We start from the raw sequence: 13,792 nt of genomic DNA, 5'->3' as shown, positions 1-13,792 counted from the left end.
TTTGAAAACTTTTTTTTTTACTTTCTGTTGTAAAATATTTCCTATAATAGGAATATATGTATGTGTATATATATATGTATGTATGTGTGTGTGTGGAGAGAGAGAGAGAGAGAGAGAGATCTCTGTATATGTGCTGCTCAAAAAAATTAAAGGAACACTTTTTAATCAGAGTATAGCATCAAGTCACTGAAACTCCTGGGATATTGATCTGGTCAGTTAAGTAGCAGAGGGGGTTGTTAATCAGTTTCAGCTGCTTTGGTGTTAATGAAATTAACAACAGGTGCACTAGATGGGCAACAATAAGACAATCCCCAAAACAGGAATGCTTTTACAGGTGGAGGCCACTGACATTTTTTCCCTACTCCATTTTTTTCTGATTGTTTTTCACTAGTTTTGCATTTGGCTAGGGTCAGTGTCACTACTGGTAGCATGAGGCCATACCTGGACCCTACAGAGGTTGCACAGGCAGTCCAACTCCTCCAGGATGGCACATCAATACTTGCCATTGCCAGAAGGTACGCTGTGTCTCCCAGCACAGTCTCAAGAGCATGGAGGAGATTCCAGGAGACAGGCAGTTACTCTACCAGAGCTGGATAGGCCCACAGAAGGTCCTTAACCCATCAGCAGGACCGGTATCTGCTCCTTTGTGCAAGGAGGAACAGGGTGAGCACTGCCAGAGCCCTACAAAATTACCTCAGCAGGCCACTGGTGTGAATGTCTCTGACCAAACAATCTGAAACAGACTTCATGAGGGTGGGCTGAGGAACAGACACCCTCTAGTGGGCCCTGTGCTCACTGCCTGGCACCATAGAGCTCGATTGGCATTTGCCATTGAACTGCCACTGGCGCCAGGTGCTTTTCACAGATGAGAGCAGGTTCACCCTGAGCAAATGTGACCGACCTGAAAGGGTCTGGAGAAGCCGTGGAGAACGTTATGCGGCCTGTAACATAATTCAATATGACCATATTGGTGATGGGTCAGTGATGGTCTGGGGAGGCATATCCATGGAGGGATGCACAGACCTCTACAGGCTAGACAATGGCACCCTGACTACCATTAGGTATCGGGATGAAATCCTTGGATCAATTGTCAGATCCTACACTGGTGTAATGGGTCCTGGGCTCCTCCAGGTGCACGACAATGCCCAGCCTTATGTGGTGAGAGTATGCAGGCAGTTCCTGGAGGATCAAGGAATTGATATCATTGAATGGCCCCCATGCTCGCCTGACCTAAATTCAATAAAACACCTCTGGGATATCATGTTTCGGTCCATCCAACACCGCCATGTTGCACCTCAGACTGTCCAGGAGCTCAGTGATGCCCTGGTCCAGATCTGGGATCAAATACCACAGGACACCATCTGTCATCTCATTAGGAGCATGCCCCAACATTGTCGGGCAGGCATACAAGCACATGGGGGCCATACAAACAACTGAGCACCATTTTGAGTTACTGCAATAATATTTCAGCAAAATGGACTAGCCTGCTGCATAATTTTTTCACTTTGATTTTCAGGGTGTCTTTGAATTCAGTCCTCTGTAGGTTGATAATTTTTTATTTCCATCAAACGATGGGGCATCCTTACATTCCTAACACATTACCCAGTCCATATCAGTATAGATATCCAGCATGATATTTTTCCCCATTGAGATCTGATGTGTTTTCAAAGTGTTCCTTTGATCAATTTTCAAAATTGATTGATTGTAAGCTTCAAAGAGCAGGGCCCTCGAACCCTTCGTGTATTGTATTGTCACTGTATTGTCTCATGTACTGTCCCCCACTACAATGTACAGCACTGAGCAAACTTTGTGGCGCTATATAAATCCTGTATTATAATAATAATAGTAGTATTTTATATATACGCTGCTCAGAAAAATTAGTCCTGATGTACTGATGGTTTTTTTCATTTATTGAGGCCCTAAAATGGGCCAGTACTAATGCCCCCCAAGAGACCACTTTTTGGAAAGTAGACAGAGTTATTTAGTAAGTGGCATGGCAAGTTTTTTGAAGTTGTAATTTTTTTTGTAAAATGAAGGAAAATGAAATGAAATAAATGTTTGTTTTTTTGCCTAATACAGCATTCTCATATGATCTTCACATGACACAGGATGCTGCTATTGGCCCAGGTACCATGTGATAGCTGTGGGCCAATTACAGCAACACTAGAGTAAGCATAACTGTTGTGAATTTCATTCATAATAGTTTTGTGTACACTGTGATCGCATAACCGGTAACCAAAATACCCCAGGGGACACGCCAGTATGTACAGTTGTGTTCAAAATAATAGCAGTCAGTCATCACTAACCTGATCAATCACTGTTTTTGGTAGAAATGATATTTCTACATGGCAAATAATTTACTAGCAGAGTACTAGCAGTGTAGTAGAGTAATAGAAATCCAACAGACCCAACAGTCATGACATGCATGCTGCTGATTCTGTGTAATTGAATCACTAATTGAAAGGGGCATGTTCAAAATAATAGCAGTGTGGAGTTCTATTAGTGAGGTCATTCATTCTTTGAAAAACAGTTGGCAATTATTGCCCTTATTTAAGGAAGGAAGGCAGCAAATGTTGTACATGCTGGTTACAGTGCATTTCTCTCTGAAATTCTGAGGAAAATGGGTCGTTCCAGACATTGTTCAGAAGAACAGCGTACCTTGATTAAAAAGTTGATTGGAACGGGGTAAAATATATAAAGAAGTGCAGAAAATGATAGGCTGCTCAGCTAAAATGATCGCAAATGCTTTAAAATGGCAACTAAAACCTGAAAGAAATGGAAGAATGCGAAAAACTACCATTCGAATGGATAGAAGAATAGCCAAAATGGCAAGGACTCAGCCAACAATCAGCTCCAGGAAGATGAAAGAAGGTGTAAAGTTCCCTGTGAGTACTGTTACAATTAGAAGACGCCTATGTGAAGCCAAGCTATCTGTAAGAAGCCCCCGCAAAGTCCCACTGTTGAAAAAAAGACATGTGCTGAAGAGGTTACAATTTGCCAAAGAGCACATTGACTGGCCTAAAGAGAAATGGCGCAACATTTTGTGGACTGATGAAAGTAAGATTGTTCTTTTTGGGTCTAGTGGCCGGAGACAGTTTGTCAGACGACTCCCAAACACTGAATTCAAGCCACAGTACACTGTGAAGACAGTGAAGCACGGTTGCGCAAGCATCATGATATGGGGATGTTTCTCATACTACGGTGTTGGGCCTATTTATCGCATACCAGGGATCATGGATCAGTTTGAATACATCAGAATACTTGAAGAGGTCATGCTGCCTTATGCTGAAGAGGAAATGCCCTTGAAATGGGTGTTCCAACAAGACAACGACCCCAAACACACCAGTAAACGTGCAACATCTTGGTTCCAGACCAACAAGATTGACGTTATGGAGTGGCCAGCCCAATCCCCGGATCTTAATCCAATAGAAAACTTGTGGGGTGACATCAAAAATGCAGTTTCTGAGGCAAAACCAAGAAATAGAGAAGAACTGTGGAATGTAGTCCAATCATCCTGGGCTGGAATACCTGTTCACAGGTGCCAGAAGTTGGTTGACTCCATGCAACACAGATGTACAGCAGTTCTCATTAACAGTGCTTATACAACGAAATATTCATTAAGTGATTCAAAGGAAAGCAAAATCTTCAAACATTTTTCAGTTTATATAGTGAATGTTTGAGTTTGTAAAGAAGAATACAAACACTGCTATTTTTTTGAACAGTCTAATATTCACTTTTCTTCAATTTTGTTAGAGGAACAACACAAATTTGATATATTTTTCTTCATGTTTTGATTTGGAATAGAATGTGTAGTGTTCCCAATGCATTTGTGTGTATGGAAATAAAAGCTATTAGAAGGATTTTGAGCTTTATTCAATTTTTTCAACACACTGCTATTATTTTGAACACAACTGTATGTGCTAAGCAGCGTATATTTACGTTGTTGAGCCTGGCCGCACCACCTGCCGACAGTACTTTTACTGTGGGCGGGGCAGCAAGTGGTTAATGACACCCACACACATTTAGCAAATGCACGTTCGCTTGTACTTGCTAAAATGCATGATGTCATAGTACCACGTGTTTTGGTGCTGCGGATTTTAATAATAATGCAGACACCTTTTTTGCGTGTTTGACACTCATGGAGCAGCCCATTAAAAAATGTAATATGCGGGAACACACAAAAATGCACTCTTGCTCGTAAACCCCTCCTGGTGTAAACAAGCCCTCAGACTGATGTTCCCCAGGATTTTGCGCAATTCTAAAGGGTGCCTTGACTGATAATAGGTTGAAAAAAACAGGGCTAAATGATGCTGGACATCTTGTAGTTGGAAAATGCTTCTGCAGTTTCTAATGCACACTGTGAGAAGCTCACAATGTGCAGTGAAATCGGAGTAAGCAATTTTCATTAGGGGAGAGAGGAGCCTGTACAGCACTGATTGAAAGTAAGGCTGAAGTTCAGCTTTAAGCAAATCATTTTTTGAAAATCTTTTGTTAGTCTGAAACTGAAAGTGCTGTCACTGTCAGAGTCTCTAAGTAAGAATATTTGCAACAGAGTCAAGAAAAAAAAAAAATACTCAAACTGTATGCAGTAAGGCATGATGCCAAACATACTGAAAATAGATCTGGAAATCACATATGATGTGCACTTTAAATATGTTTATATTTTTAAGAAACACCTGTTTTTCTGAAACTTTGTTGGGGTTAAGTCAATTGATTGCAGAAAACTTGAATTAAGCTTTAGGATTTAGTACTGGTAGTTTAAATACTGAGAGTATACAATATATTGTTTGTGTATTTCTCTAATTCCTTTACTTTTGGATCTTCTTACTTTATTTGTCTACCATTACCTGTATGTTTCCAGGTTCCAGTGCTGCCTCTCTGTACCCTGTACTCAACTTTTTACTCTACGTCCCGGAGTATTTTCACTCTCCCCTCTACATTCAGAACAAAGATGGCAGGAGGGTACCCAGTAATGCATTTCACAGCCCCCGTTGGGGTGGTATCATGGTAGGTACAGGTTTATTTTACTGGTGGAAGACACTCCAAATCTGGTGAGAATAGCAATTAGCAGAGTCATGTGTGGGCACAATATGTCTTGGACGATTTCACACTAAAGATGCAGGAGTGCCAAGGAATTGTCACATAGTCAAGAAGCACACTTCTAATTCAGGATACTGCTCAACCACAATTGCCTTACTAAAAGATTTACTGTTTTGTATTCCTTATAAGACTTTAAATCTCATCTTTTTGAGTATAGGCCTACTCTCAATACTAAAAACCAAATGCCAGCCTCACCTGTAACATGGAAAAGATAACTTCAGTATGCCAGATCATGGAAGGATGTTACCACTTTATTTGAAATGTTTCATGTCATCCCCCTTGGTCAGTGCTTGATTGGCATAAATCATGCAGCAGTGCAGGCTTCTGAATGAAAGTCCTGCAAAGAAACAGGAACCAGAAGTCCTCTCTCTAATGGAGTAGCAGGTACTTTCTGTATATTTAAAAGCTGAACTCCAGGCAAGTAAATAAAAAAACAAAAAACAAAACATTGCTGTAATCATTATTACATCCTTAAATGTATTTTTCATCGAAGTGGTGTAAGAATCTGATTTTTGGTTGGTATCAACCTCTTGCAGTCCTTGTACAACAGAGCTAATACTGAGGGAGAGAGAAGCAGCACAATGAGCCAGTCAGCTGTACTGCAGTGCAAGTAGCATGTTGGCAGGAGAAGGGAGCAGAGTGACAGAGAAATTCATCATTTTGCTATTTCACTTTTCTGACTGACCAGTCATTTGGTGGTGAGGAGACCTGTAAGTATTATTGAACTGCAACTGAGAAAATTATTCAGGTCTCTTCTCCTGCCAGACAAGAGTGTGTGGTGTGGCAGAGCTGTGAAAATCTCAGAACTGGTTAAAAAAAGAAATACCAGTTATTTGACAGGTAAAACAGCTCCCTTTTATGTATTTTATCTGTGTGTTCAGCTGTTTGCTTTGAGTACCTTTTTGGAGATTTTCTCCAAAATTGCCACCCATAGCTTTAATCCTAATCCCTACTCTAGTCCCAGAATATAGTTTTGGAAAAACTTCCTGTGAAGGCAGCAAATGCCCTGTTACAGTAGATGCTACTCCATTGTCTCCTGCACATTTTTTAAAAAATAATACTGTTAAGTGATGGCCTGGTCATAACAAGTTAAGTCCAAATGGGGCCAGGGTGGTAAGTAGTCACAGGCGCAGTTTTAAAAAGAGGCTTGGGAAAAACGCACGGCACAGCGGTGCCATTTTAACTCGGCTTTTTGCTAATAGAATACAAGGCTAAAATGATTGGATCAAGAGGATATATTATACTAAGTGCTTGCAGCAACATATGTTAACTCACTCAGCAGAGTTGCGTTCTTTCCACAGAGAGCTTTCTGCTAGCTAATCAGGATTAACCCCAATGTCCAACTGTTTCAATTACAATTATTAATATTGTATTTGTGGTACATAGGTATTTGTTGATTCGTACAGCCTTATGTATTTATTGGTATACTACAACTCTCTAAAACCTGACGTTGGAGAAGTCCAGTACTTGTCCAGGACCAGCATTTGTTGTTTTCCTTTACAAACGTATTACAGTTCTGAATAATAAATGTCCAGGGTAGGAAGAATATATATTACAGTTTTATGGACAGTCTTTCATGTAAATTTCTGTTATTGTAGAGGGATGTCTGAACCTCAACAGCTAATTGCTGATCTTTGCACATTCATGAGTGCTCCGTGCAGGAAAATTGTCACTAATGTAGCAGTTTGTGCTATCTCTTTAACTAGGTGGGCTCAGTTCATACTATTGCGACCTGAAAGTCGTGCGGCTTACAGTGTGACTTTGCCAGGCGACTTCCTGTCAATTTGCTGGTGACTTGAGGACAACTTTGGTGCTTTACTTTCATGCCATGCGACTTTGCCTGGTTAATCTTCCTGTAATGTCAGATCCAAAACACAATCAATATAGATGAGCATCCGACTTGGAGGTGACTTCCACTAAAGTCTATGTGCACAAGCCTGATAGAAGTCTCCTTGAAGTAGTACAGGAACCTTTTCTAAAGGTGGAGTGACTTCAGTACTGCTAATTAAGACAGCTCTCATCGACTAACATGGGATTTCACATGCCATGTGACTTAGGGTCTCACAATTCTGATCCACCAAGCCTTAAGGACCTGCTATGTCTTATAACAACCTTGGAGTATTTTCTCTAGTTCTTCGAGATCTTGAATAAGTTGCATGAGTCTACACAGAACCATTGGGGCCTTTTATTATGTTGTAATCTAGCAAACCAGTGACATTGGCTCCTAATTGCATAATAACTGTACAGATTAAATAGTGTAACGGAGTAGTTACGAAGTTACACTGCTGTAGCCTCATTGTAGATCACAGGTATGTTCTGTGATTTCATCATAACAAGACTTGCTGCTAGAAAGTGGGGGAAAAAAACCCCCAGAAGTATTTTTTTTGGTTTACTTTCATAAAAACTATACTCTATTTAACCTAATTGGCTAATTTAAACCTTTTTCCCCCTTTTAATGCTGAACTGTTTTTCCCTTATTGATCACATATCTTAATCGTACAGTACTGGACAAAAGCTGAGTATTTATAGACCTTGAGTTTGTAGACTCATACCTTCAGGTGATTAAGGACATGCCCCCTGGGTAAAACTCCCACCTTTTCCACACCTTACCCCACTTCATGAGCCCTCATTTTTTGCTAGTGTGCTAAGGTGATGGACCATTTCCCACTTACAAAGAAATCACTCTTCGCTTAACTAAATGTTTAATTTATCTTCAGATTTTTCAGTCAACTCATCACTGTCTTTTATTACCACAATAGAAGCAGTGCAACTTTGGTAAAACCTTGGAAGCCATACCTGTGCGTGGGTACCCTTATAAGGTACTCAGACACTTCCACCAATTCGCCATAAGGACTTTGCTACAGGACAGTCTACATCTGGGTTGCTGCATACTACTTCTGAACAATCTTGCCCCATAATCCCTGCCCTACTGAGTGCCCCACAAGGGACCACCCTCACCTGTAGCTAGGGTGGAAACCAGGTGAAAGGGAGCCATGGCAAAAACTCCAGTGAACGTTTCCTGCTGAAAGCTGAACCTTACATAGGCAGAATGTTCTGCGACTGTTGCAATTTCTCTGACAACTAACAGCTTTAAAACAGCCATCTCTGTCAAGGGTTGGAGTTGGGGCCCCTTCTGCAGCTCCTTCATCTCTACCTGTGTTGGATCCTGATATGCCTAGCCTAGATGAGTTTTACATAAAGGGAAAGAAGAGGACCTGGAGACCGTGTTAGAGGAGGCTCTAAAAAGAATGATCACCCCAGACTCCTACACAGCTGAACCTACAGCTTCATGTAATATATTTACTAATGTGGATATGCTCACTTCTGCTGTGTGCAAAAGCCTCAGTATTGTCGCACTTCATTCTCTTTCATCTCGCCTTGCTCCTTTTGGGTACAAAGAGACCTGATAAATCTAACAAAAAACATTTCCTGTTAATGGACAAATAGAATGGGCAATGATGATTGGGTCAATTCAGAAAATATTTTCACTACTCCAAAAATCTTTACTGAGCTCCTATCCAGTGGAAAATGTATACACTAATAGTGGTCTGTTCTGCTGGTTGAGCCTACATTCTCAGTCTTAAACATCTTGCTGTACCTGTTGAAGATGTTTTTTCATTCAAAGTTTCTACAGACATTAAGTTTGATATGCTCTTAAAGGGTCTTTATGCTTGAACCCAGTTCTTCAATCTGCTATCAGTGCAATTTCTGTCTGTCAATCAGTTAACTGAACCAGGCCAATGAACAACCAATATGGTCCTGTGTTCCAGGACCATTCCTTAACTGAGCAGTTACTGCAGTTCCTGCTCCACTTTTTTGCTTTGGATTTAATTAAACAAATTTCCAGATTGGCTATAATCTTCATTTACATGTGCAAAATATTGTGGCTCAAAGCCTATACAGCTGGAGCAGCTTGTAAAAGACATCTCACATATACAGTATGCCCTTTTGAAGGAGGACAACTTTATTTGTGAGACACTTGACAAATTCATTAAAGATATCACAGGAGGGGATGTTCTGCTTTAACAGCAGAAGATTCAGTAACCCCCTTCCTCAGGAGCCTGTACCTTGTCAAACTCACTACACCCAGGCTTCATCTTCAAAACCTATGTTCAGTCCTTCCTTTTGGTGTAGGACATGGCCCACAAAGCTTACCAAGTCTTCCCAAAAGCCCTCTTCACAGTGAGGGGCTCACTCATTCCTCCTCGGGGGAGGTCTGTCACAGTTTGCCTCTTTCTGGGTCACATATGTCTCAGACCAATGGAGTAAACTACCTTTTCTGGACCTAAAATCCCTCAAATTCCAAAATTTTACATGGAATCCACAAGGTCAGTTATTGCCTCTCTGACACAAGGGGAATACTTGCCACTCTTAGTCATCCAAGATGGCTATCTGCAAATTCCCATTTATGCACCTCATCTGCGCTTCACAGTGAAAGAAGACATTCTTGCAATGCATTAGAATGCATTTTTGTGAGTTTTGGCCTGCCCTGCATTCCCAAAGAATCTTCCTAGTAGGGCAGTGATACTCTCAGGGATAAGTACAAATCTGAGCTTTTTTTATTCACAGGTAATGTTTACACTTACTGATGATACAGATGATTTTTAAAGAGGGAGGGGGCCCTGACATACAGTATATGGACCTTGTACTGCAAGGTCTGCTTTGATCATTATTAACTGCTTACATCCTAAGCAAGACTAAAAGCCTGAACACTCTTAGAACTGCAATCACAACAATTTTGTTTTACAATCTTCCCTGTGAATCATTCATGTCTCTGCAGGTATATAATGTGAACTATGGGAATCTGGAGGAGCTGGAATTTCCAGTACATGTTGATATTGACATGATATCAGTCATGGAGGTTTTTCTGACACAGTTACGGTAGGTATTCTATAAATCTTGACAAATTTTAGTTTTCGGTTATATGGATCAGCTCAAGATACGTGCATACATTTAATGTGTCCTAGATTGCACTTTCATTGGGTCCAACTGGTTTCAAGGAAACCTGTACTGATAAAATACATGGGCTGCCAAGGTTGAACTCTGCTTTTGAAAATGCTAGTTGGCTGGCTGTTCTGCTGATCCATGGGATTCAAAACATTGGCCTCTTTTAAAACCGAGCACAGTGACTATATCACATTGTACCTCAATTTTAAGCTCTTCATAAAATCTGGGCTTCTGTCAGGGCTCCCAGGTGTGACCAGAGGTGTGTGACTGACGCAGGGAAACGCAGACCTCAGATATGTTATAAATAATATAGTTTATTAACACTAACAATACAAACATAAACGCAGTGCAATACTAAAACATAATACAGTGCAACCAAACCAAACCAACCACCCACAGATAACAGTACATACAAGCAAGCGTCGTCAGGCAGGCCAGGTCAATATCAATAGGGCAGGTAGGTACAGGGGGAGCAAGCGGAGAATGGTCGGGGTCACAGGCCAGGTTCAGCAGGTAGCAAGCAGCGTAGTACAGAGGGTCAGGCAGAGGGATGGTCAGGGTCACAAGCCAGGGATCAGAACAGGTAGCAAGCAGCGTAGTACAGAGGGTCAGGCAGAGGGATGGTCAGACAAGCCAGGGATCAGAGCAGGGTCAGCAGAGAATCAGACAGGAACAGAGAGCAGGAACAGGATACAGGGCCCAAGAGAACACAACACCAAGGCAGAGTCTGCAAGTCTGGCCATCCCTTAAATACCCCAGCATAATCAGTTCCAGGTGTTAGCTGGCTGCAAAGTTGAGTCTCTGATTGCTGGGAGCACCCGCTGGCCAGCCCTGGTACTGCAGATCAAAAGGCAGATGAGTCCCACCATTGCTGGCTAGTCCATTCCTGACAGCTTCAGTGTAGAGGCTGAGGTGTACCGCAGAGTGTTGTCTGCAGATGGCGGAGCAGTAAGTTGGCTGCAGTGTCCTTTATTCTGATTTCACTAGCTGTATGCTTGTTTTTGGTCAAGGATTTGAAAAGTACTGATGTTAAAGACAGCCAGGCAGGTAGCATTTTTAGACCGAAATCAGCAATGGCAGTTATTCAGTGAAGCCTGTTTTGACCCTGTGTCCTTTTATCAATTACTAGTCTACGTTGGCTAATGACGGCTTTTCAAGACTGCTCTTTGGGCAGTGTTATTAAATAGCATTATCACCTAATGTATGACCTTTTTTGTTTTTTTATTTCTAGGCTTCTTTTAGGTATATCAAAAGTATATGTGCCTGCCAGCTATCAGCTGGAAAATCCAGGCAATGAAGGACTGACTGACTGGGAGTTAGATAAGCTTCTCTGGACAAGAGCTGTGGAAAACATTGCTACAGTCACTACCACATTGACCTCCTTGGCTCAGCTACTGGATCAGATTGGGAACATTGTCATCAATGACAATGTAGCCTCGGAGGTGAGTCCTGTAAAATATAATTTTTTGCAGATAACAATATTTAACAAAATATGGACTTGGAAGATTTTTGCTTTCATTTTTATATTTTCTTGCTTTTTTTCCATTCCCAATAATTTGACTCCAAATGTAGGAGGCATATATAGTGAAGGATTGTGCATCTTGGGTAAAGCCAAAAAAGATATATACATTGCTGTACTACTTTCTGATGTACCACAGAGCTATGTAAGGAGAAGGTTCACTATGGAGTTGTGCTGCTGCTGGCAGTGTAATGGTTCCTCTACAGTTTGTTGAACCTTTACAACCAATGTGCAAGTAAGCAGACCTGGGCATAGCGTGTCAACTGAATGCCAATGAGTTGGACACATCCAGTTTGCTTGCTCTTGGTGTTAACTCTTAGTGCCTGTATGGAAACAAAGCAGCTTTCAGTGGGCAGCATTCAATGCAAAGGCAAATGTAGCTGATGCCTAAAGAGGCTTGGGTATGAACTGAGATGGTCTACAGATAAGCCCTTAAGGGGTTCCACCAGTGTATTTGGCCCCTCCACTAGTGGGAGATGTGCAAGTTATCCTATTAAACACAGTGAAAGTCAAAAAGCTGTTTTTGTTTTTTTTGTTACTTTAACTTTTTCCTCCACAGGTATATCATGCAGTGTCGTCTGTTCAAATTGCACTGTCTGAACTGGAAGCTGGCAGGCTGGAGAATGCTTTTAAAGCAAGCAAAGAAGCCATTACTTCTTCAGAGAAGGCTTTCTTTGACCCTTCCCTGCTTCACCTCTTGTATTTCCCAGATGACCAGAAATTTGCCATTTATATTCCTCTGTTCTTGCCCATGGCTGTCCCTATCTTACTGTCTCTGCTGAAGATAGCTAAGGAATACAAGTCAAGCAAGAAGGAAGCCACCAAAACGGACTGAGGGCAGCCTTCATAAGTCTTCTCTGGATTTCTTGAACAAGGAGAGCACTGTTGACTATGTTTATTTATTATCTGAATGTACTGACCTAAAAAATTGACTGGAGAATAGAGGCTTATGGGAAGATGCAGCCTACAACCTGCATTCTTTCTGGATTGCAGCTGCATATATTAAGGATTTTTTTCTCTTGTTTATAAAAGGATTAAGGGTATCGGCAAGCATGATCATTCCCTCCCACGTGTTCTTCAGTTATTCAGAATGTTGCTCATTTGTGTTTTTATACATGTGTTTACACAGACTCTACTCCCTTTTTATTGTTTGATTGGATAGAAAAAATTCAAAACTAGGTTCTCAGGGAAAAAGGATGTATATGTTGTTTCCAAGTCCAATTGTAAATATAAATTGCCCAACAGAATGGAAGCTTCTGTTCTTACATTATTTTTTTTTAGCAATCTAAAAGAAACCAGCTTTCTTAAAGCTAATACAAACAACTATAAAAGTTGGTCAACGAGCTGCCTATGTCATTGAAGGATGATTGTCAGTATTTCAGTGTCAGAGAATACACTTAAAGTGGTTGTGGTGCTCTTTTGTAAATGAAATAAAAGCCCAATGATTCTAGCTTTAGCAGGCTTTTCTCTTTTCAGACTTCTTCCCAAGCAATGATGTTTGTCATGGTAAGAATGTTTAGATCTGAATAATTTACTATTTTGTTTTATTCTCACTTTCTTTAATATCATAAGAATAAAGCTTTATTAGGAAAGTACTGCACATGAGCTAGTCAGACACATATTACAACAGGTCGTATAATTTAAAGTGCATCGTGAGAGCCACATGGTACAATGATATAGCGATGCCAGATAGATGGTTTGTTGAAATAGACACTGAAGTACGTAGAACTAGAAGGAGAATAGATACTTGCTCAGCCTTTGAGTGCTGCAGATGACCTTTTCTCCAGTTGTTCAGTTATGAAAAGAGCAACAAAAAAAAAATAGACCGTAGAGAAGGCAAGATTAGGATAGAAGCGTAAGAGAGTTAGGAGTCAGGGGCAGAAGGAAAGTGGGAGGAGGGTATCGGGAGTCAGGGCTAAGAACGTACAGCCTGCAGAATTTAAAATCTCCTTCAGTGGTATGATATAATATCTTTATCTTTCAGGCATTGGGTAACCAAAAAAGTGATTCAGGCCCTCCAGGTGGTGATGTAAGTGGTGTATCAGTTGTGATATTGGACTGTCAGTTTCCCCATGCATTCACAGGTGGGAAAATCCAGCAATTCACGCTTTCACTGTCACAACAGTAGTAAGCTGGGGTTCCAGATTGGCAGCCAAATGAAAGAATAGGAGCAGACATTTGGTAGCTTTGGAGATGAGCCCAGGAAATATGGAGAGGAGGGCTATT

At 41.0% G+C, this 13,792-nt stretch overlaps 1 protein-coding gene across 1 annotated transcript in view; it reads left to right on the top strand.

Moving 5' to 3' along the window:
- Positions 1–13,022, top strand: part of PIGS (phosphatidylinositol glycan anchor biosynthesis class S) — a 32,486-nt gene extending 19,464 nt beyond the window's left edge. The window contains exons 9-12 of the mRNA XM_089693616.1: positions 4,862–5,007; positions 9,881–9,981; positions 11,279–11,489; positions 12,126–13,022. Coding sequence (XP_089549742.1) covers positions 4,862–5,007; positions 9,881–9,981; positions 11,279–11,489; positions 12,126–12,401 — 734 coding nt within the window. The 3' untranslated portion in view covers positions 12,402–13,022. The remainder of the gene's footprint in view (positions 1–4,861; positions 5,008–9,880; positions 9,982–11,278; positions 11,490–12,125) is intronic.
- Positions 13,023–13,792: the final 770 nt, after the last annotated feature.

This window comes from Staurois parvus, unplaced genomic scaffold (genome assembly GCF_062004578.1).
Source record: "Staurois parvus isolate SC_StPar_1 unplaced genomic scaffold, SC_StPar_1.0 ptg000635l, whole genome shotgun sequence".
Classification (NCBI taxonomy): domain Eukaryota; kingdom Metazoa; phylum Chordata; class Amphibia; order Anura; family Ranidae; genus Staurois; species Staurois parvus.
The sequence above is the reverse complement of the archived record's forward strand: the minus strand, read 5'-3'. Positions and strand labels throughout refer to the sequence as shown.